At 34.3% G+C, this 23,947-nt stretch overlaps 2 protein-coding genes across 2 annotated transcripts; both read right to left on the bottom strand.

Moving 5' to 3' along the window:
* Nucleotides 1-978: 978 nt before the first annotated feature.
* Nucleotides 979-2,061, bottom strand: LOC130969478 (fasciclin-like arabinogalactan protein 11). The gene has a single exon (XM_057895217.1). The coding sequence runs from the start codon at nucleotides 2,018-2,020 to the stop codon at nucleotides 1,145-1,147; it is 876 nt and encodes a 291-aa protein (XP_057751200.1). The 5' UTR covers nucleotides 2,021-2,061; the 3' UTR covers nucleotides 979-1,144.
* Nucleotides 2,062-6,262: 4,201 nt separating this feature from the next.
* LOC130969514 (zinc finger protein BALDIBIS-like) lies at nucleotides 6,263-9,370 on the bottom strand. The gene is made up of 4 exons (XM_057895269.1): nucleotides 8,890-9,370; nucleotides 8,312-8,711; nucleotides 7,333-8,192; nucleotides 6,263-6,548 (listed from the first exon to the last, which is right to left on the bottom strand). Exons 1-4 carry the CDS (start codon nucleotides 9,050-9,052, stop codon nucleotides 6,514-6,516), a joined length of 1,458 nt encoding a protein of 485 aa, XP_057751252.1. The 5' UTR covers nucleotides 9,053-9,370; the 3' UTR covers nucleotides 6,263-6,513.
* Nucleotides 9,371-23,947: the final 14,577 nt, after the last annotated feature.

The raw sequence follows: 23,947 nt of genomic DNA on the forward strand, positions 1-23,947 counted from the left end.
TAGAGTGAATCAATTAGCTTGTACATCATGTATACAGAGACACGCACCTTTCAAATGGCAAGTTCACATATGCATGCATCTAACTGATCTATGATGCACGATAATGAATTGATGTGAAAGCAAATATATAGTTACTCCATTTACAATTATGCTGTTGATACAAAAAAAAAAATAAAAAAAAAATAAAAAAACAGCTACTAAATTAATTATTTATACAAAATACATATTAAAATATAAATAATATATACACAAATATATAATAATTGAATTTTAGTGTATACACCATTTATTTTTTTTTTTACAAATATGAAGCTACCATCCAATTCAAATGTTCACTTCATATCAGCTAGGTGAACTCTAATAAGAGCTGTATGTCCAAATTGAATCATATGTTGCAAGTCGAAACCTAAGCCTTATTGCTTAGCTAATACATATATAGAGCTTCAAGTAATTAATTAGGAGCTTTTTAGCAGTGATATCATTTTTCTTTCGTTGCAACCTTTTATATATACTTGCTTAATTAGTTATCTAATGTGGGATGGAGTTTTATTTTCCTCTAATTGACATATATATACTAATTGCTGGAGATATAATTGTTTATATGTATCAATTTAAATTTTTTAAAAAATAATTTTATAACATATTATTAGAATTTATATTAAAGGTTTAGAGTTTGTTGGTTGTTAAAAAAAGTAAACATAAGACAAATAACAACATATAAAAAAGGTTATGTTAAATAATCAACGATTTTTTTGAACAATATGAAGAACGGATCCTAAAAATGACCTAATTCAAGTAAAACACACTACATTCCAAATTACTCACCTATTAAATTGAATAATCATCCGCACACCTAATAAATTGAACATCCAATATATCCATTATTCACATTGTTTAATATTTTCATTGTCTACCTATATTTTTTTATTAAAAAAATGTCTCATTCCAAAATTAATGACTTAAAGATAATTGCAAACATATTAAATAACATATCTTATGAAAAGAAATCAATTATAAAAATACATAGCAAGTTCAAAACAACAAAAGAGAGAATTAAAAACAATATATCATCAACGTGAAAAAGTATGTAAATATATATTATTTTAAATAAAGAAAATTTTTCATGCGTGCGTCATCTCCATTATCAAGCGTGCATGGTTGCAGCAGCGGCCACCATGAATGCAAGACCAAGTGCAACCACATTTATCTTCACAGCGCTGGCAGAGCTCTGTTCAGTGGGATTAACCTGCGACGAAGATGAATCCGAGGATGTTCCTGTGTTATCCTTATCAGCTTTAGGAGCCTTTGCGGAATCAGAAGGTTCTGGAGCCAGAGATGGAGCCTCTGCAGGAGTCTTAGCAACCGCAAAGAAATCCAAAGGAAGAAGCACCTTCCCAACCTTATAGATAGCAAGATGCTTATCAGTGTAAATGATTCCATTAATTGTAGTGTTAACCGCTCCGGTTGAGATGTTGACACTGCCGCCATAGCTTATCACATTAAGTTCCACCTTTCCCGGTTTAGCGCCGGCCAGTGTCCTGACCGGGTTTGTGAGTGTGTCAAAGTTGGAGCTCGAGACGTAGTCGGAGATGACGTGGAACTGCACGAGTTCAAGCTTCTGTCCATCGGAAAGAGAGTTGAGGAAGCCGGGCTTGAGTTGGGAGAAGGCGGCGTCATCAGGTGCGAGGATGGTGAGGCCGCCGGACTTGGAAGTGATGAGCTGAGAGTTGAGTTGGTTGATCAATTGGGTGATCTTCATGAGTCTGATGAGTGTGTTGAATGACTTCGCTTGCCTCAGAATGGCGATGACGTCAACAGTGGGTGTGTCTGGAATGTTCTCACTTGGTGAGTTGCTTGGTAATGAAGGTACCAATGGTTTTGGTGATGCTGCTGGTGTTGTTGTTGGTTTAGGGTTTGGTTGAACTACTGGGGATATAGCTGGTGATAATTGTGCTATAGTGGTTGTGGAAATTAGTAGTGTTATTGTGAAGAACAATAGAGATTGGTTTTTGATCATCATTTTTGGTGAATTGAAGGCTAATCTAATTAGGGTTTGTGTTATTTTGCAATGAAGAGTTGATGAAGAGGTTTATGATGCATGGGGTTTTATATATAGATTGTGGGAGACATGTCAAATTAAAGGAAGGTGTTGTGATGATATATGTGAAGGTTTATTGATATCTTGTTGCTATCTACACCTGGCAAGGATATTAAGGTGTAGCGTCAGCAATCACAAATTCACAATAGATTGATAGAAATGGTGGGTGCCACGCAGTTCACTCATGATGGATCAGTAAGTTCTTTCTTAATGATTAAGAATGTATACAAGGGTCGCAGGGTGAAAATTTATGTACAATTAAATTAACTTTATGCGAAATTAATAATAAAAAATTATTAAATAAAAATTTAGTTAAATTAATCAAATTATTTAACTATTTTTAATTATTCTAACTGAATTTTCACCCGCCGAAAATTATCACAATATTTTTTGTCCACCTCTTAAAAGACAGCTATCCATGAAGCCCCATATAATTGTGGAACTGTTGCGAAAAAAAAAAAAACTGCTGCAATTTTTTTATTTTGCTATAAGGAACGAATGAATCCAAAATCATTAATATACTAGGGAGATTAGTAATATAAAAATATCTTTATGCAAACATAGTAATTAATATTGAGAAATATTAAAAAAATTAATAAAATTTATTATTTTTAATTAATAATTTATTAAATTATTAAATTAAAAAATAGATTAAAAATTAAAAAATTGATAAAAAATAATAAATTTTTTGTTGATTGATTTTTGAGCATTTTTTTTATTTTCATTAATAACTATTTGACGGTTTAAAATGTTTGTTTGATTAAATTATTTAGCATACTTATTTTTAGTGATAAATTTATCTGTTGTTATTTCTATGACTAACACTAATATCTATCCGTCGCTAAATTAAAAAATTATATCGCTAAAATCTATCAATAATCTAGAAGATTTTAATAGTGCTATATATATGTATGCTACTATACATTACATTATTTACCCGCTGGCACCCTTTAGATGTTTGGTACTTTAATTTATAGTTGATCAATCAAACTAAATTGAAGCTGTAATTAATTAATGCCATGACATATACTTTTTCATAATAAACTAAACGTATCTAATTAGGAGTGATGTGCCATCGTGAACCCTGAACTTGGATATAATATATCACTCTTCTCTATTCTCTCACACGAACCATAGATATCAATAGATGCAGCAATTTAATTTGTCTTTCGTTCAAAGGTGAGGAGGATTATTCTCAGAACTAACGTAACTACATCTTCGTTCTCTTATTCTTAATTAGGGTACTAAAAACCTTATTAATTATTAGCTGCCTAGCTTTCTACTATATACTTTTAATTTAGGAAATGACAAAGTAAACTAAATATTAATTATAAAAAAAAGCTAATTTCTAAACTTTCTCTTTGAAAATTATATAGCATTTTAAAAATTTTATCGCCGTATATATATAGTATATCTTAAGGGCACCCTAATAACTCGATTACTACTACTATTAAACCAATCAAATAAAAGATGTAGGGATCTTCTTTTGGAGATAAATCATATATATAAAAAATAAACTAGAAAAAATATACTCGAATTATTTTAGTGCAGATAAAAATACATCTGAATTTTATTATTGACAAAACATCCTTTAAATAATTTAAAAGTATAATAAAAATGTCTAGTCGTAAACAAATACCTATTCCATTAACGAAAAATCATAATGTGACTCATTTATTAAGGTTAAAATTTCACTTGCCACATAAAAAGTTTTGTTTGATACATCACTATTTTTTATTAACATATAATATATTTCAGTACATTAATATGATTTTTGTTACATTTTAAAATATTTTAATAATATTTTTGTTGATAATAAAATTTAAAGATATTTTTGTGAACGATTAAATAATTTGACTATAGTTTTTGTAGTTTAAAAAAAAATGTTAATGCATTTTTTATAGTAAGCATTTCTTGCAAGATAATGTGAGCTTGTAAATGTGAGATTGCGACATGTTTTATGCTAAAGGAATATTATTTTGCGTATAAAAATCGTTTTCATCATCGAGTAGTATGGCAGTATATATGGCATGCCTGCCACTATCCGCCACCACCGTTTCCCCTTTTCTATCCAAAACATTCCTAAAAAAAAATTAATCAACTTAGAGAAATTCTTCATATACAAGCATTTTTTTATACAAGTCTTTACAAGTTATTATATTAACGCGCTTGAACGTTACTGCACGTTCTTCTTCCTCTTCCTCTTCTTCTTTTTTTCTTTCGTTTCTTACTTTCTCTTTCTCATTCTTCAACCGTTACTGCACAATTTCACTTCATCGTCTTCTTCTTCTTGCTGCACATTCTTCTTCCTCTTCCTCCTCTTCTTCTTCTTCTTTTCTTTCGTTTTTTGCCTTCTCTTTCTCCTTCTTCATTTACGTGCTTTTCTCTTTGTTTTCTTTTTTCGTTATTCTTGATTTCCATTATTTTTTGATATCAAGCTCTGAAATCATTTTTGAAGAAGAAGAAGCAGCAGAATATGAGGAGGAGAAAGAGAAAGAGTTCTGAATTATGCATAAAGTGTCCTTTGGGTGTATTTTCTATAATCGTTTGGGTGTATTTTCTGTAATCGTTTGGGTGTATTTCTGAAGTTTCATTATTTTCAAAACGATTTCAAAGCTTGATTTCAGAAACCATGAAAATCGAAAAAAAAGAAGTAAGAATACCAGTAATAAACGAGTAAAACAACTAATGAAAAGGCAAAGAGAATAATGAAGAAATATCGTTTGGGTGTATTTTCTATAATCGTTTGGGTGTATTTTCTGTAATCGTTTGGGTGTATTTCTGAAGTTCTATTATTTTCAAAACGATTTCAAAGTTTGATTTCAGAAACCATGAAAATCGAAAAAAAAGAAGCAAGAATACCAGTAATAAATGCAAGTAAAACAACTAATGAAAAGGCAAAGAGAATAACGAAGAAATATCGTTTGGGTGTATTTTCTATAATCGTTTGGGTGTATTTTCTATAATCGTTTGGGTGTATTTCTGAAGTTTCATTATCTTCAAAACGATTTCAAAGCTTGATTTCAGAAACCATGAAAATCGAAAAAAAACGAAGCAAGAATACCAGTAATAAACGCAAATAAAACAACTAATGAAAAGGCAAAGAGAATAACGAAGAAATACATGGAGGAGGAGGAAGAAGAAGAAGAAGGAGAAGAAGAGGAAGAGGAAGAGGAAGAGAAAGATGAGTTGTTCATAATCCACGGTGAGTGAAGAAGAAGAAGAAGAAGAAGAAGAGGAAGAGGAAGAGGAAAAGGAAGATGAAGATGAGTTGTTCATAATTCACGGTGAGTGAAGAGGAAGAGGAAGAGGAAGAGGAAGAGGAAGAGGAGTCGTTCATAATTCACGGTGAGTGTAGCGCTTTGGAAATTAAATAACGCATTAAAAGACTCTAATGTGTAGCAACTTGTAAAACTTGTAAGTCAAAAAGACTTGTATGTGTAGCAAGCCTCATGAATTTGCTCTCAGAAAAAAACGTGTTTCATACATATATACATAGTAATCCAACAAATATCTTTCCAAAATAAATAAATAAATAAATAATCAATTTGTATCTTTAAAAGAGAAGCGTTACTTGTACATAAGTATATAATGATTCCAACTAGAAAATTAATTTTTAGTAGTCACTTCAACTAATATTATTTTAAAAAAATTATCTTTTAATTCATATATTCTCTTCTTCTCACATTTTTCTATTTTTTCTTTCTAACGTCTCTTTTAATATTACCATAATTTCACCTCATATCGCTACGAGTCATCCAATGTTACCATCTATTGTTATCATACTTGTACGTCTTAAATTCTAAATATTAATATTTATAATTTAATTTTAAATTTTTTAAAACAAAAATAAAAAATAATTTTAACACTAAAAAAAATAGTTAATATTATTGGATAATATAAAAATTGGTTCCATACATTTTCATGTTAATATATATATGTTGACTCACCTATATGTATAGTAATAATTATTACGTGTATATAAAGAAAGAAATATCAAGAGGCACATCTTAATATAAAGAGAAACCTTCCAAAAATATTTATTGATGTGTATAGTACTATTATATGATATAAAAATATGAAGATTTTATTACTATATAGTATAATATATATACATATATATATATATATATATATATATATATATATATATATATTATTTGTACGATGGACATGCATGGAGGGAGGGACCATATGTATAAAGAGAATCTCACAGGCTTGTGAGTTCAATTTGGACTTATTCTAAATTGTTTTGTCCCTTCCAACATGCAAAAAATGCAATGGCCCCCACATCACGAGTCATTCCTATCATTATATACGTCACGTGAATTTCTCAAATTTGCACAGTTGCACCATTCTCTTCTTCCCCCTCTTCCCGAGTCAACTCACTTCTTTTATTTTGTCCACTCTATCATTCATCCATCTATTTCTTCATCATTTACCTGTAAGTCTGTAACATCATTCATGGTAAAATTATTAGATTCTGACATTCTGTTATTGTTGTTCAAAATATCTAGCAATCAACTCTTTTCTACTAGAATTTTAATTTATTCATGTAAGAAAATCAGTAGTAGCTTGTGTAATTTGTGTTGTCGTTGGGATAAATAACTAACTACATGAAGAATGTGAAAACGCAAACATTCTTTATATATTTTCTTTACGATGAAAACTCAGGTGTAGTCGATTTCACCTGAAGTTAATAGTTGAGAGTTGGTAGATGAAAATTTTGTAAAATCAGTCAAATCATCTAACAACTCTCAATTATCAATTTCACATGAAGTCGACTGCATTTGAGTTTTCACCATTCTTTATATAACATATGTAGTGTAGATATCAATATTATTATAAGGAAAACTGTTAAATGAATATTAGTACATACAACTAAAAAAATTACTATGTGTACACTTATAATCAGTTAATAAAATTATTATGTATTCAATATGATTTACTTTGTAGATATATACTTGTAGGTATATATATTCAATTAGTATCACTCTATGTTGTAAGAGGTGAGTAATCACGCGAAGTTATTTTTATGTAAAGTTGATAGTTAAAAATTATTAAATAATTTACCTTTTTTGATTATATCAACTTTACAGATAACTGCATGTAAATTTTAAATGTGATTTAATTATTTGATGCAAATGTGACATATATGAAAATAAGAAGAATAATAATGTCAATGATGATATATATATATATATATGATACAAGTTGGAAGTTAAAGTGCTAACAGTAATGTCCACTACTACTACTGTAGTGGGTTTGATGATGCATATCCATGGCTGTGAAGTCAGCTAGGTGTTGCTGTAACATCAATGGCCTAGTGTTGCTCATTGTTGATTCATCTTCTCCAACTCCAAGAAAATCCCTTGTTAAACCCAGTTCATCATCTTCATCTTTATTATCATTCTTTGATGGCCTCCTTGGATTCAATATTAATGGAGGAATACTACTGATGCTACCTTCCAAATTCACCAACTCATCACCTCCTCCAATTTGTGATGCTTTTTGTAACATTATGTGATGATGGTAATTACTAGCACCAAAATAGAACATGTCATCTTGTTCTTGCTTTAATCCTGCATGTGGTGGTGGCATCATCATAGCCACGTTGGCATTGTTGTTATTGTTTGTGAGTGATGATGATGCTGCTTCTGGATTCTGCTGCCATTGTTGTGATCCAAACATAGAGTTGTTCACTACATCATGATGAGGCATAATAATAGTGTTGCCATTGGTGCATGCACTACTAGTGTTTGATGAAATGCCACTAACATGATTATGATTGTTATTGCTATTGCCCTGGTCTAACCATAGTGGAATCTGAATATTATTGTTCCTCATCATCATCAGCTTCTGATCTGAATAATAACCACTACCACCACCACCACCACCAAATTCCGAGTGAAATCCAGCACTTGGAAGAATGTGATGACGAGGGATGATTCTACTTGTTGCTAATTGATGATGGTGATGATGATGATCTCTTCTACCCATCAAGTTGCTCAAAGTTGTTGGAACTGAGCTTATTCTTGCACCTTCTTCAGCCAATGCATCACAAAATGCTCTGTGTGTTATGAAGCTGTCCTTCCTAATCATCATTAATTAGTAATTAACACGTCATTAACAATAATGAACAACCCTAAATACAATCATATTCAACATTCATCAATCACTTCTCCCAAAAACTTAAGCTGACAAGAGACGTACCGGGAGAAAACGGTGCCGCAGTCGCACTTGTACTCCCGAGTCCCGCAGATCTTGGCATGGGCCTTCCAATCAGAATGAACAGCGTATTTCTTGGAACACTTGTCACACTTCCATTTCTTCTCGCCATGCTTCCTGCTGTAGTGTTTCTTGATACCTGTGAGGTCCCCCAGTGCTCTACAGGGGTCATGGTGCACGCAAGACTTCTCCGGGCACACGTACACCTTCTTCCTCACTTGTTCTTCTTTGTTTCTCTGCTTTAGCTTCCATGGAAGGTTGTGTCCTCTCCTATGCAGCTGCAAGTTCTGGTCCCTCTGAAAACCCTTGTTGCAGATTTCGCATACGAAACGGTTCGTCGCCATCAACGATTTTGGTGACATAGCTATGACTTCTGCATCCGGATCTGTATCAAAACATATGTAACCAACACTCATATAAAGCTGATAGCTGATAATTTAGTCAAATCTGTCAAATTATTTAACGAGTCTTAGCTATAAACTTCTATCTGCACATGAGTTTTCACTTTAGTATATATATATATATATATATGAATTAATCATTGAAGTTGATTGATTACTTGCCTGGTGTTCCAGGAAGATTTCTCCTCTTCTTGGTGGGTTGATTTGAATTAGGTTTTGAGTTATTGCTACTAGGGTTTGAGGTTGGGTCTTGGAGATGAACCAAGGTGCTTGTGATGGTGGTGTTGGGAGGAAGAACAGAAGAAAAGGGTTCTTCAGACATCATCTTTGGAAGGCAAAGAAAAATTGTATCTCCTAAAATGGCAAATTATATTATTAAACCTACCAAATTCTAAAAACCATGTAAATAGTTTTTGAAGTAGATGAAGAAAGAGGAACTACATAAAAGAAAAAATAATATATAAAATAAGAATAGGTATAGGAAAACCAATTTATGGTTGTGTACTATTAGGTTCTGCCGGTGATTGTGCTGTGAAAGATAGATAAATATCTGAAGAAGCATGTGTTGTTATTAGGAATAAAACTTGAGACAGGTGTTGATGAGTTTCATTCCATTGATTTTTCTCATCATTTTGATATTAAAATAATAATGAATAATAAAAAGTATTTATATGTGTATTGGAACTAAGGGAATTGATGGAATTGGATTTTTACATGTGAACTGCCCGGAAAGCACACTAGTCATAGTTTAGAGAATCTTATAAGAAATTATTATCAAGTGTTAATAATTAAATAAAGAAGAAAAGAAAGGGATTGGAATAATAATAATGAATATATAAACATTGAATATTTATTTTATTTTCTCTCCTTATCTAACACGGCTGCTGTGAGAGGTAGTCAGCCATTGAATCAACTATATATGGACCACTCTCTTCCCTACAACTATATATATATATATATATATATATATATATATATATATATCTTTCATTTTCACTCACATGTATATTACAGTTTATATATGTGTACATATTAATTAATACATAGTTTAGTTATGGAAAGTTATAACTTGATATGTTTTTCAAATCTTAGTATGAAAAAAAAAAAGTTGATATATCTTTTATAAAGTATTCAATCATCAAGTAAAATTATCTTCTATCAACGAGCTATAACTCAAATAGTATAGTTTTTTCATCTCACTTAAGAGATTATGAATTCGAATCTCTCTATTTTTGATATAAAATAAAATTACCTTCTTAAAAAAATGTAACAAAAATTGTCTGATGAAATAATACATATGTACTAGGAATAATCCGAATGAGAGACCTTTCAACTTATCTAATCAAATTATTTGTAATACAATTTAAGGGGAAAAAAAAAGTAGTAGTAGTGTAAATGTAATGTGGGAAGCAATGATAGGAAATGATAAAATAGAGGGAGAGAAAAAGTGGGTTGGCTTTATGGAAGGAGAAAATAATTGAGAGTTTGAAAAGTAAGAAAAGAGAAAAGTGAGTTAGCTTTACAGGGAGGGATGAGAATAATGATTATGGCATAATTATTATTATGACCCTAATAATCTTATGAAATGATAGAGATAGAGAAGGTGGTGCCGTCCGTGACACCTCACTGGTTAAGGGTAGGACCCATAAGAGTAAGACTGTCAGATAGAGAAAGAGAGAGAATATATCATTTTTTTTCTTAATAAATTTATTTAAATTTTTTTGTCAATTACATTATTTTTCAATTTAACATATTAAAAAATAATTTATTATAAATTTTAAATAAAATTTAAAATTTATTACTAATTAATAAATTAATACATATATAAGATAAAATTCAAACATCTAATACTTATTTAATGGAACGAATATATTAATTACTAAATCAGTTCAAATTAATTTAATTTATTTATTTAATTTTAATGATAGAAAGACAAGAAATGAGTGCTACTGCTTTATGTATCTGTGGCACACAGCAATCTCTTTGTGTGTATGCTTCACGTTTCTCTAGAAATTCGTCCACCTCTCCACTTCATTGCTGTTTCACAAATGGGGATAAATATTTTCAATTCAAAATATCAATAATTATCTTTAAATTATTTGAGCAGATTTACTGGCAATTATTAAAAGTTATTAATTCATCAATGCGATCTCTTTTGTTACACAATATATATATAGTTCGTCCTCAATGAACATTTTCAGACATTCATCACTGAAAGCCTTACTCAAGGAATTATATCACCTAATTTCTATATATTTGTATATATGGAAGATGTTATTTCCAATAATAATAATAATAATAATAATAATAAATTTCAATTTTAATATACTATTAACGTAAAATAATCTTATACATATTTTATATAACGTTATATTAATAAAAATAATTAATTTTTATCTTTATCGCATAAATAATGATCATTAAAAAAAAGAAATATAATTAACGATTATATATAAAATATTTTATATTATTAATATATTAAAATTAAATTTATAATAATAATTACTATATAAAATATCTTTGAATTATTAAATAATTCAATATATTTAACTAAATTATTTGAGACAATATATATTTACATTTTAATTATTATTTGTCTCTCACGCAAATAATTATCTAATAAAATTATGAATTTACTTTTAACTTATGATTGATATATATATATATATATATATATATATATATATATATATATATATATATATATAATTATTTTACGTATATTTAATTTCGTACTATATATATCAGCCATTAAAATTAGAGTATAAAATTATTGTTAAAATAAACATAAGTAATAAAGTAGTTATAATTTGAAAGATGCATGAATCATGAATGCATGCATGTATTTGAGTGGTAGCACAGTGGAGTGCAGAAAATATATATGGTGTCAGTGACACACTGCCCTAATTGGAATTTTGGCAATAATGGCAAAACAAGAAAGAACTAACACTCTTAATGAAACCTTTTTTCACTGAGTTGACTCGGTCCTACAAAAATCACAAATCAGCCCCCGCAAATAGCGTAAGTCTACGTTCACCTTGACTCAAATTTTTTTTTTTTAGATTTTTTTATAGTATCTACTAATTTGATAGGTTATCGACTAATTTATTATAGATTAAAATATTATTAAAAAATTTATTGTTAATCAATAAATTATTGTATATATAAAATGAAGTATTGCCATACTAATCCAATTTTATTTAACTTGACTCAATATATTACCACACATTTACGATAACAAATTGAAAAATATATAATTTTTTAATTATTTTTTTGAAGAGACAAAAAAATTAGTTGAATGTTAGTAAAAAGGTTAGAGTTTATATATATATATATATATATATATATATATATATATATATATATATATTTCAAGTGTTTAATATTTTCTTAACAAAAGTTTTTAATTTCTTTTTCCGTATAAATTTTATTTTAATGTATTATTGATGACATCAAATGTCATTTTCTGATCATTAAATTTTAATATACTCTATTAACATAGAAGAAAATTGCCTTTTCTATAACCACCTGAAAAGTTATTGAAAAGTAATAATAATCCAAGTGTAACTAGATTTTTGAAGTAAAAAGTAGTTTAATAATAAATATTGTTGAACTTATTAGTCGAATTATTAGTAGACTAAAACTGTTTTACTACAGTATAATAAATAAATAGGATTATTAGTTGTCATATATGAAGCATACCATAAATATAATATAATAAATATTAAAATATAATTAAAATTAATTAAAATTATTTAATATATCTGAATATTTATTATATAATATTATATCTTTATTATTAGATTTTCTTAGTTATAAATATTCTTTTTTTGTTAATTTTCTTTTTTTATATTGTATCATTCTGCACAACTTAAATATACTCACCAACCTTTTTCTTATTATTCTCTTTTCTCTTTTTAACATAGTATCAGAGTCATGGTATCCTCCTTGAAAAGGATAAGTTAATTTTCTTCTGATAAAATTCTTCCGTACCATTTTTTTTCTTTGGTTAATGCTTTGATACTTTTCCGACCTTACTAATTAGCTCATCCACCACTTACTTAATATCATAAAGAAACCATTTGCTTTTTGTCATCTTCCGATGGTTTGTTATCTCTTTGCACTGTCATTTTTCAGCATTTTTTTGGCAGTTCGCCATCTTTTCAGCTAGGGGTGCACATGGGCCGGGTGAAGCCGGGTTTGATAGGACCCAGACCCGACCCGAAATATATACCGGGTCTATTTATTAGACCCGAACCCGACCCTAGACCCGATGAAACCAATACACTTTCGGGTCACAATTATACCGGGTAAAAACCGGGTGAAACCGGGCCGTTAATATTACATTACGTTAATACCTTCTTGTAAGCTAACATGTAAAAATATCCAAATTTCCAAGACTCCAACCATTATTTAACATGGTAAAATTCACTTAAAAAAATATAATTAGAACCAACCCTTCTTTAAAATTAAAGCATAACCACAATCAATATTAAAGCAAAACCACAATCAATACTAATATTGTCTAATAATACCAAATATTTAAATCAATACAAATAACACAATATTATGCATTAGTCTAAAGTCTTATGCATTCTAAACATAAAACATTAACTTATAGTCTTATAATGACTAATAACACAAAATATTAAGGTTTACAATACTTAAATTCCACATAAGAATAGTCATGATCCATCACTAATAACACAAAATATTAATTGTGTATGATGACCGGGCCACCGGGCCGACTTCGGGTGACCCGAGCTATGGCCCGGACCCGACCCGAAATAATGACCGGGTCTATTTTTGAGACCCTTACCCGGCCCTAAACCCGATGAAATCACACCAAATTAGCCCCTAAAATGTTCGGGACCGGGCCGGGCCTTCGGGCCGGGGCGGGTCTGTGCACCCCTATTTTCAGCGGTTTTTTGGGCAGTTGGCCACTCTTCCGGTAGTTCTGTTTATGTTCTTTTCTGGCAGTTTCGTTTGCGTTTTCTTGTAACAATTTCGTCTGCACTTCTTTTAAACAAGCAGCAATTTTGTCTGTATTTTCTTCAGACAAGCGGCAGTTCCATCTGTATTTTCTTCCGGCAGAAAAATATTCAATTTAGTTCTTGAAGTTATACTCAAATCTCAATTTAGTCTTTAAAATTTTAATTGTCTCAATTTAATCCTTAAATTTTTTAATTGATTTTGTGACAAAAATTACGACAGAAACTAACATAATTAAAATTTAAAAAATTTAAAAATTAAATTGAGACAATTAAAATTTTAAATACTAAATCAAAATTTGAGTATAACTTTAGAATCAAAGTGAATATTTTCTTATATATGTTTTTTAAAAGGCATGCGTTATATGCTTTGAATTAATTAATTAGTATAGCGATGGTGTTATACGTCGTTCACGACCTAATAATTCATAAAAATTTACGTGCATGTAGGTCTGATTTGAAAGAAATAATTTTATATGCATCAAATAATGCATGTAGCTGGCTATAATTATTTATAATGAAATCTTTGACCATATTCTATTGTTAAAGCTATGGACTAAAATCTTCCCAGAGAAATGCATGAGCTTGACACCGCTCTTGATTAGTTAAGAATAAATATAAATATAATAAAACCTCGCGGTACGGTCATGATGATAATAAAATAAATATTATTTAAAAATTCATAATTTATAAAAAACTCGACCTTAGCATAAAATAAAATACTATTTAAGTCTTTTTTATGTGTCTAAGATTTATTATTTATAGAATTCAAAAATAAAAAATGAATATCATTTTACTTAATTTTTATTTTTAAATAAATTAGACAAAAATTGTATACACACTGAAAAATTCAACTATATCATTTATGAAGTTGCATTATTTCTCAATTACTTTTCCTCGTAGACGCCGTGGAAGTCAATTCAATCATTTAGGAATTTTCCTCGTCCAAATATATATATATATATATTTCCTTTTTCCTTGGTGATATTTTAAAATAATATAGTGCATGTAGCTAAACTCATTTACAAAAGAAGATGGGCAAGGGATAATCCCCGGGCATGATGATCCCGTGGTGATAACTATGATCCTAGCTAACGCCCATCTCCACAGAACCCTAGTAGACCAAGGGAGCTCGGCGGACATCCTTTTCAAGCCCGCCTTCGACAAGCTAGGGTTAGATGAAAAAGAATTGAGAGCTTACCCCGACACTCTATATGGGTTAGGGGATACGCCAATAAAGCCACTGGGATTTTTACCCCTTCACACCACCTTCGGAAAAGGGGAAAAATCAAGGACTCTGAGTATAGACTTTATAGTCATCGATGAAGGGTCAGCCTACAATGCCTTAATTGGCAGAACTACCCTTAATCGACTTGGAGCAGTAGTGTCAACCCCTCACCTCTGCATGAAATTCCCGACTCCAGGAGGAATAGCAACGGTGAGGGGAGACCAAAAATTGGCAAGGAAGTGCTACAACGAAAGCCTGAATCTGAGAGGAAAGGGCAAAGAAGTCCACACCATAGAGTTAGGTGGGACAAGGACAAGAGAAGAGCTACGACCCCAGCCGGGTGGAAAAACCGAGGAGATACAAATCGGTAAAGAGGAAGGCAAAACGACTTACATAGGAGCCAACCTAGGGGAAACCCTGAAACAAAGGTTGGGTGAACTCCTAAAAGCTAATTCCGACCTCTTCGCCTGGAAGGCTTCCGACATGCCCGGGATTGATCCCGAGCTCATGTCTCATAGGCTCTCGGTTTACCCAGGGTCCCGACCTGTACAGCAAAGAAGACGCAAGCTCGGCCCAGAGAGGGCCTCCATAGTAGAAGAGCAAGTACAGGCGCTCCTGGAAGCCGGCTTTATCAGAGAGGTCAAATACCCAACATGGCTAGCCAATGTAGTGCTAGTCAAAAAACAAAATGGTAAATGGAGGATGTGCGTCGACTATACCGACCTGAATAAGGCCTGTCCTAAGGACCCTTATCCCTTACCAAGTATTGATACCCTGGTGGACTCCAGCTCAGGGTACCAATACCTATCATTCATGGACGCCTACTCGGGATATAACCAAATCCCGATGCATGAACCCGACCAAGAGAAAACATCGTTCATCACACCAAAAGCCAACTATTGCTACGTGGTCATGCCATTCGGACTAAAGAATGCAGGAGCCACGTACCAAAGGCTGATGAACAAAATGTTTTCCTCCCATTTAGGGAGCCTAATGGAGGTATACGTCGACGACATGTTAGTAAAAACCAAGCAAGAAGTCGACCCCTTAACCGACCTCTCACAAGTCTTCGACACTATAAGGTTGCATGGGATGAGATTAAATCCCGCAAAATGCGCCTTCGCAGTAGAAGCAGGGAAATTTCTAGGCTTCATGCTAACACAAAGAGGGATTGAGGCCAATCCCGACAAGTGCAGAGCCATCCTAGAAATGAAGAGCCCGACTTGTTTAAGAGAGGTCCAACAGCTCAATGGCCGACTTGCAGCCCTCTCCAGATTTATGGCAGGATCGGCACTAAAATCCCTTCCACTATTCTCCCTGTTAAGGAAGGGATGCCAGTTTGAATGGACTCCGGAATGTGAGGAGGCGTTCCAAGAGTTCAAAAATTTCTTAAGCCAACCTCCTATCTTGACCCGACCAATACCGGGAAAAGACCTCGTCCTATACTTATCCGTCGCAAACAGGGCTGTCTCATCAGCCCTGATCAGAGAAGACGAGGTCGGGCAACACCCGGTCTATTTTACCAGCAAGGTTCTACAAGGTCCTGAACTAAGGTACCACAAACTAGAGAAGTTTGCTTACTCCTTAGTAATAGCCTCAAGAAGGCTAAGACCTTACTTCCAGGCTCACACGATAAGAGTCCGTACGAACCAGCCCATGAAGCAAATCCTTCAAAAGACGGATGTTGCAGGGAGAATGGTTCAATGGGCGATAGAGCTCTCCGAGTTTGATTTGAGATACGAAGCTCGGACTGCAATTAAAGCCCAGTGCCTTGCCGACTTCATCGCAGAATACGCAGGTGAACAAGAGGAAAAACCAACTACATGGGAACTCTATGTAGACAGGTCCTCCAACAAAACAGGGAGCGGCGCAGGCATAATATTGGTAGATGGAAAAGGAACCCAGTTAGAGGTCTCCTTAAAATTTGAATTTCCAGCTTCAAACAATCAGGCAGAATATGAAGCCTTGATTGCAGGATTAAAGCTAGCAGAAGAAGTTGGCGCCACAAAGGTGACAATCTATAGCGACTCACAAGTGGTGACTTCCCAAATAAGTGGGGAATATCAGGCAAAGGACCCCAATATGAAGAAATACTTGGAAAAAACCTTGGAACACCTTGGGCACTTTGCGGAAACCGAGATCAAGCACATAACTCGGGATCTAAATAGCAGAGCTGACGCCCTCTCCAAGTTAGCAAGTACCAAACCCGGAGGGAACAACAGAAGCCTGATTCAAGAGACCCTACAAGAGCCCTCGGTATCAAAAGCAGAAGATGAACGAGAGGTTCTTGAGGTAGTCGGCCTCAACCTCGGATGGATGAATCCCTTAGTCGAATACCTAAAATTCGACATCCTCCCCAAAGAGGAGAAAGAGGCTAAAAAGATCCGAAGGGAAGCACAACATTATACTTTGGTGAGAAATGTCCTTTACAGAAGAGGGATATCAGCACCATTGCTGAAGTGCGTACCGACCTCAAGAACCACCGAGGTGTTGGAAGAAGTACACAATGGGATTTGCGGAAACCATCTCGGAGCAAGGTCGCTAGCCAGAAAAGTAATCCGAGCAGGATTCTATTGGCCGACCTTGCAGAAAGATGCTACCGACTTTGTGAAAAAATGCCAGCCATGCCAGATGCATGCAAATTTCCACGTAGCTCCACCAGAAGAGCTCATTAGTATAATTTTCCCCTGGCCCTTTGCAAATGGGGGATGGACCTGTTAGGTCCTTTTCCCAAGCACCAGGGCAAGTTAAATACTTAATCGTGGGAATAGATTACTTCACAAAGTGGATAGAAGCAGAACCATTAGCCACTATCACTGCTCAAAGAAGTCGCAGGTTCCTCTACAAAAACATCATCACAAGGTATGGGATACCTTATTCCATCACCACAGATAATGGAACCCAATTCATCGACGCCACCTTCAGAAACCTGGTAGCCAGCATGAAAATCAAGCATCAATTCACCTCGGTAGAACACCCACAAGCCAATGGGCAAGCCGAGGCAGCTAACAAGGTCATACTGGCAGGTTTGAAGAAAAGATTACAGGAAGCAAAGGGAGCTTGGGCCGAAGAGCTCCCTCAAGTACTGTGGGCCTATAGGACAACTCCCCAATCCGCCACAGGAGAAACACCTTTTCGACTAGTGTACGGCGTAGAAGCCATGATTCCTATAGAAATCAGTGAGCAAAGCCCAAGGGTAATTCTCCATGATGAGGTCGGAAATGTACAGGGGCACAAAGAGGAGCTCGACTTGCTCCCCGAAGTCCGAGAGAACGCCCAGATAAGAGAAGCAGCATTAAAGCAAAGAATGGCTACCAGATACAACAAAAAAGTCATTCGAAGAACATTTGCTGTAGACGACTTGGTCCTAATCAGAAACGACATTGGAGTCAACAAGTCGGGGGAAGGAAAGCTCGCCGCCAATTGGAAAGGGCCATACAAAATCAAAGAAGTGTTAGGGAAAGGTTATTATAAAATAACCGACCTGGATGGCACTGAGTTACCAAGGTCGTGGCATGCTTGTAATATGAAAAGGTACTACAGCTAGAAGCGAACTCTACTCCCTGATGTACTCTTTTCCCAGCTTCATGATTTTTTCCCAAAAAAGGGTTTTTTCTGGAGAGGGGTTTTTAACGAGGCATCATAGTAGAGGCTAAGGGAAATATACTGTCAAGACCCTTAGTAGCAAAAAGGTACCTTCCCGATTAATAAAGATCTTTTTCATTAATATATTTCTCTTAAATATCCTTCTCTATTTTTATATAAGTCTTTCTACGAAACGCGCCGACTTAAGCTCGACAAAGCGTGAAAATCCCATGAATCGACCTAGATGGTCGTCAGGATAAAACGACGAGGTACAAGTCGGTGTAAAGAGGTTATACAAGTCGATCGTAAAAACTCGTGAACTAACCCGACTCATAAGTCGGAAAGTGATCCCGAGTAGAGAAACTCGGAAAGCTTCGATCCACAGATCGGAACATAACACCGAGTAGAAAAAAAACGCATCGCAAAAATAACCTAAGTCATAAAACTCACCAAAGCAAAGTTGAGTATAAAGGATAAACAAAAGAGATTGAGAAACCTAGAAGAAGTTTAAAGGTTGCATACGAGCCTTTGCACGAAAAGGCTCGAGAAAACAATGCAAGCTAACAAAAGGTTTTTTTTCCGAAAAGATCAAACATATCCAAAACAGAAAAGCATGCATACGCGCAAAGTAACTTAAACCCTTATTCAAAAAGGGGCACCCACTTTGATTAGAAAACCCTTATCCAAAAAAGGGAATTTATTTTGTTTAAACCCTTATCCCAAAAAAGGGCAACAAACAGAATACTTTGTTTACGGCCTCAAAAGGCCAAGAAGCAAATTGTTCAAACACCACCAGCAAATAAATAGAAGTTTAAAAAAGGGGGACCCACAGGCCGGGCCCCCATATAGCCACAAAAATAAAAAAGTCATTTCTTGGACGGAGTAGAAGAATCACCAGGAGGAACACCACCAGGACCGGGAGGAGGAGCTAAAGAGGAAGTCGGAGTGAGGATTGAAGAACTCGGAGCATCTTGGGGACGAGGAGGAGACGCAATAATCCTCTGTCCCCGAGTCTTCAGGTCTGATTCGGAAACGACCTCGGGAACAGGAGGATCAACAATGGCGCCATCAATAACTACTTTGTCAGGATGTAGTGGAGAAAGGTCCAAGTCGGGAGCAATAACTCTGACTTGTTCCAAGAAAATTCTCCAAGACTCCTCGGCACCATCGGCGATAGAGTCCTCCAACTCGGCGTAGGCGTTCCGAGAATTCAGCAAATCCTTCCTCACGGCCACAATATCTTGAAATAAGCTGTGGTAGCTTTCTTGCGCCGTTTTCCTCAGATTCGCCTCCAAAGTGCATTGGGCCCGCAGCTTACCCTCCTCCTCCTTCAGGTGATCCCTCTCCTTCCTCAATTTATCCCTCTCCTCCTTCAACTCCTTCTCATACTTTTCATAAATAAGAATCCTCCCCTCTAACTCCTCAACCCTCGAGGATGCCCCCAAAGAGCTGAGGGGAGCTTTCTCAAAAATATCCAAAAGTTTCCCGCAAACACCCGCCGCCCTAAAACTCTCCTCAGCCATGGTGGTGAGGTGGTTTCGAACAGAAACATCATCCATACTGATAAAAGGATAGATGTTCTTTCGGACGAATGCCATAGCATCCGCCTTAACCCCACCATCGAAGGAAGAAGAGCCAGACTCTAAGGTCTTACGCTTCTTCTTCTCGGGCTCGGAGAGAATTTGGGCTGAAGGGGGTGGTCGGGGCAAACTCGAGGAAGAAATTACAATGGGTTGAGAAGGAGTGCCAGTGTTCTTAGGAGGAGGAGGTGGAGGAGGAGGAGAGGTGATCGCCCCGGACCTAGCCCGGGACTTCGCCTTGGCCTCTCGGACCCTTTGGTAGGCCTCCTGAGCGTTCTTTTTTGCCATATCTACAAAAGAAACAACCAAGTTACAAGTCGGTATAATATAAGTCGGCGAAAACAACTCGGAAATAAAGAATGCATGCACTACCTATTTGAGATTGAACGAAAGTCGGTGTTCCCTGAAGAATTTTTCTGGTATCCAAATATGGGGACCTCCCCCACGCTTCTCGGAAAAACCCCACAATGGCCGCCTCCACCTCGTCTAGGTCATCTAGACCAATCTTTTCACAAGGGGTGGTCGGCAGCCAATAAAGGGGAAAGCGAGGGGAGGAATGCTCGTCCAGAAAAAAGGGGTGGTGACCCTCTACGGCTTGAACCTTGAAGAAGAAATTTTTGAAGTCGTGGAAAGATTCGTCAAAAAGGGTGAAAATCCTCCGACCTTGAATGGCTCGGAAGGATACCCATTGTTGCTTATTATTTAGCCCACTAAAGGGCTTAGTCATATGGAAAAGATAAAAGAAGATTCTCAAGGAAGTCGGGAAGTCCAGAGCGTGGCTTATAAACTGGTAGATCTTCAAGAAACCCCAGGAATTGGGATGGAGTTGAGTAGGGGCAACCTTACAGTGGTGCAGAACGGATATCTCAAAATCCGAGAAAGGAAGAAAAACACCCAAACGGGTGATCATGCATTCATACATAAAGAAAAAGTGAGGGGTCGCCTCATCAACTCTCCCAAAGCAGACCCGGTCTTCAGGACCCGGGATTATCAATTCATATTTGGGCTCGTCCTCGTCCGAAGTACAGAGCCTATGGTGAGTACGAAGGTGGGTGACGAACTCAGCGTCGACCAACGGTTCCTCCCCAAGGACCGTATCGTCAACCCACTGAGAAAGAATGTCTACAGAAGCCATTTTTTATGTAAAGAAAAGTGGCAGAAAACCTACAAAAGGGAAAAAGGAAAAAAGAAAATCAAAAAACAAGGCCACTAAAGAAGAAAGATTCGAAACTAGAATCTACAGGTCAACCTATCTACTCGCCAAACAAAACATGCAAACAAAAATGACATGGGAAAAGCAGAACTAACCTTTAGCCGAAAATGAAGGTTGGAGAGAACTGAAGTCTTCAAACACAAGAATGCAACACAAACAGGATAAGGAGAAGTTTGAAAGATTGCAGAAACGGAAAATGGAAAGAGAGGGAAAGTATTTATAAATAGGCTAAGGGGCATAATGGTAAAAACGAGGCAGTCATTAATGCGACTGCACCGTTACCAAAGTCCTCAATCCCTGAATGATCCCTCAACGGACACGACGCTTGAATTGACGTAACTGTCAGAAACCAAAAGTCGCGAAAATCACGTCGGTTCTCACCATCCGTATTCTTTCAAACAAGTCGACTACGAACCCGAGTTGAATACTTGAACCCAAACTTTAAAGAAAATTTGGGCTCAAGTAGGGGCACTGTTCATACCCTGGCCCAATGTTAAGGGCCCAGGTCCAATCGAAAGGCCTGATCCAATAGATTAAGCCTAGCAAAGCACCCACCTCCATTCAAGAGGTCGGTGTCAACCCCGACTTGGTACGAAGAAGTCGGTTGTGAGATTAGCTGGCAGTTAAATACTCATTCAAATGGGTAACCGCCCCTGAAATCTCTCTAACCACTTCATAAAGCCATATCTTAACCTCCCTAAGATAATGGGACGGTTATTATCCTAAAGATACGGCACTACTCCAACGGTGGTTATTGGCTCACCACTATAAGTACACTGACACACCTCAGGTATGAAAAGGTCCAATACTCTATAAGACCTGCTTACACTCTTGCTAACTTAGGCATCGGAGTGTCTTTGCAGGTACCACCCCCCATTCACACGCGAGCACAAGTCGGACGGAGTCTCCCAAGTTGCGGACCTACCTGGAGTCCTCCTCCATCACTCACTTGGGCCGCCGAATGCCATCCATTGGACTAATCTCCGGTTACCCACCGTAACACTCATCATTAGCTATAGCTTCATTTTATCCTCTTTATTAGTATGTCTTAGAACAGAAAGTTAGCATTAGGGATATTCTAATTACGAATTAAACTGATTATGTTCATGAAATAGGGAAAGACGCAAGCTTCTCTAATGAGAGGGAGAGAGAGAGAGAATGAATAAAAGAGAACATGTCATGATATATATGAATGTAGATTTTCTTTTAAAATTACTTTTTTAATACACTTCTTTAGATATAAAAGTGAATATAATGAAAAATTGTAATAAATGTACACTATTTAAAAAAAAAAGAAAGGAAAATATACATTTTAAAATGTACCAAAAAGTAGTGGAAGTATTCGTTTGTTTTTGTTAGTTATTAAATAATTAAATGAAAATATTTCATAATTAAAATAAATTTATTAAAAATAATTAAAATTTATCTTATTTATTATTTATTAATTATTATTATTATAAGAATTTTGTTACCCTATATTTTAAGAACATTGGTTAAACATATGATAAAAAAAATATTTTAATATTTTTATAATAAATAATATTAAAATATTTTTTTTAAAGATATATTTAACTAATACACTTTTAAAATATAAAATAAATATTTAATAAGATAAATTTTAATTATTTTTTTATCTCCGATAATTAAATTAAGCACTCACCAATAGTATCATATGGCTAAAGATGACCTACCTAGCTACTACTACACTCACAAGATTGCTTTGGACAAATTGCGACATAATATTGTATTGAACTACTTTCATTTTGGAGATTCATCGTTCATTCCTTCCACTCAAGGGACATGATGAAATGAGTGCAATTTTTATGTTTTTTTTTTTTTATAAGAATAACTATAATGATTTTTTTTAAATAATAGTATTTTGTTATGATGTACGGATATTAATACAGACACAAAATACGATACAGTACGAGATATGTAACACATAAATTTAAAATTTTTATAAGACACAATGACATAATATATATATATATATATATATCATATAAAGTATTTTTAAATAAATTATAATAATATTTTGATATATTATTAATTTTAAATTTAAATTAATTTTTAATTATATAAAGTATTTAAAATATTTTTATTTTAATAATTAATAATACATGTTATTTTTAAATTAATTTTAAAAATATATGTTAAGAATAAAGTTGTATACGTTCACACGTAATAATATTTAGTTGTATTCAAATGTATTCAAAAAATATATTTTTTTATTAAGACAAAGTTGTGTCGAGCGAGTGTCGTTGAATGTCGTGACCGAAATGTGCTCAATACGCAAACACAGCATATTAGAGAAGTGTCGTGCTTCGTTGGTACTTTGTTATTATAATTGGATCAGTCATATATAGTTCTCTCTTTTTTGTTTTACTTTGTATGGGCCCGGTTGGCCCGATAATCACATATAGTTCAAACTTGCAAATTTGTCGCAATTGGGCCCAAAAATTTGGGTTAATGTTGGGCCTATTTTGAAGATTTTTATTTTTTTATTCTGCTATCTGTTCCAAAAAAAAAAAAAACAGAAAACCTGTTCCCGCTCATGCATCCAACGGTTATAACCGCCACATTCTCGTACTTTGTCTACTCTTTCCTCCTATTACAATCTCAT

The sequence above is a fragment of the Arachis stenosperma genome, chromosome 3 (genome assembly GCF_014773155.1).
Source record: "Arachis stenosperma cultivar V10309 chromosome 3, arast.V10309.gnm1.PFL2, whole genome shotgun sequence".
NCBI lineage: Eukaryota > Viridiplantae > Streptophyta > Magnoliopsida > Fabales > Fabaceae > Arachis > Arachis stenosperma.

Coding starts and splice junctions, on each gene's coding strand:
- LOC130969478 (XM_057895217.1), bottom strand. CDS start 2,020: ATGATGATCAAAAACCAATCTCTATTGTTCTTCACAATAACACTACTA.
- LOC130969514 (XM_057895269.1), bottom strand. CDS start 9,052: ATGATGTCTGAAGAACCCTTTTCTTCTGTTCTTCCTCCCAACACCACC. Junction 8,712..8,889: donor AAATCTTCCTGGAACACCAG/GCAAGTAATCAA, acceptor GTTTTGATACAG/ATCCGGATGCAGAAGTCATA. Junction 8,193..8,311: donor TGCGGCACCGTTTTCTCCCG/GTACGTCTCTTG, acceptor AATGATGATTAG/GAAGGACAGCTTCATAACAC.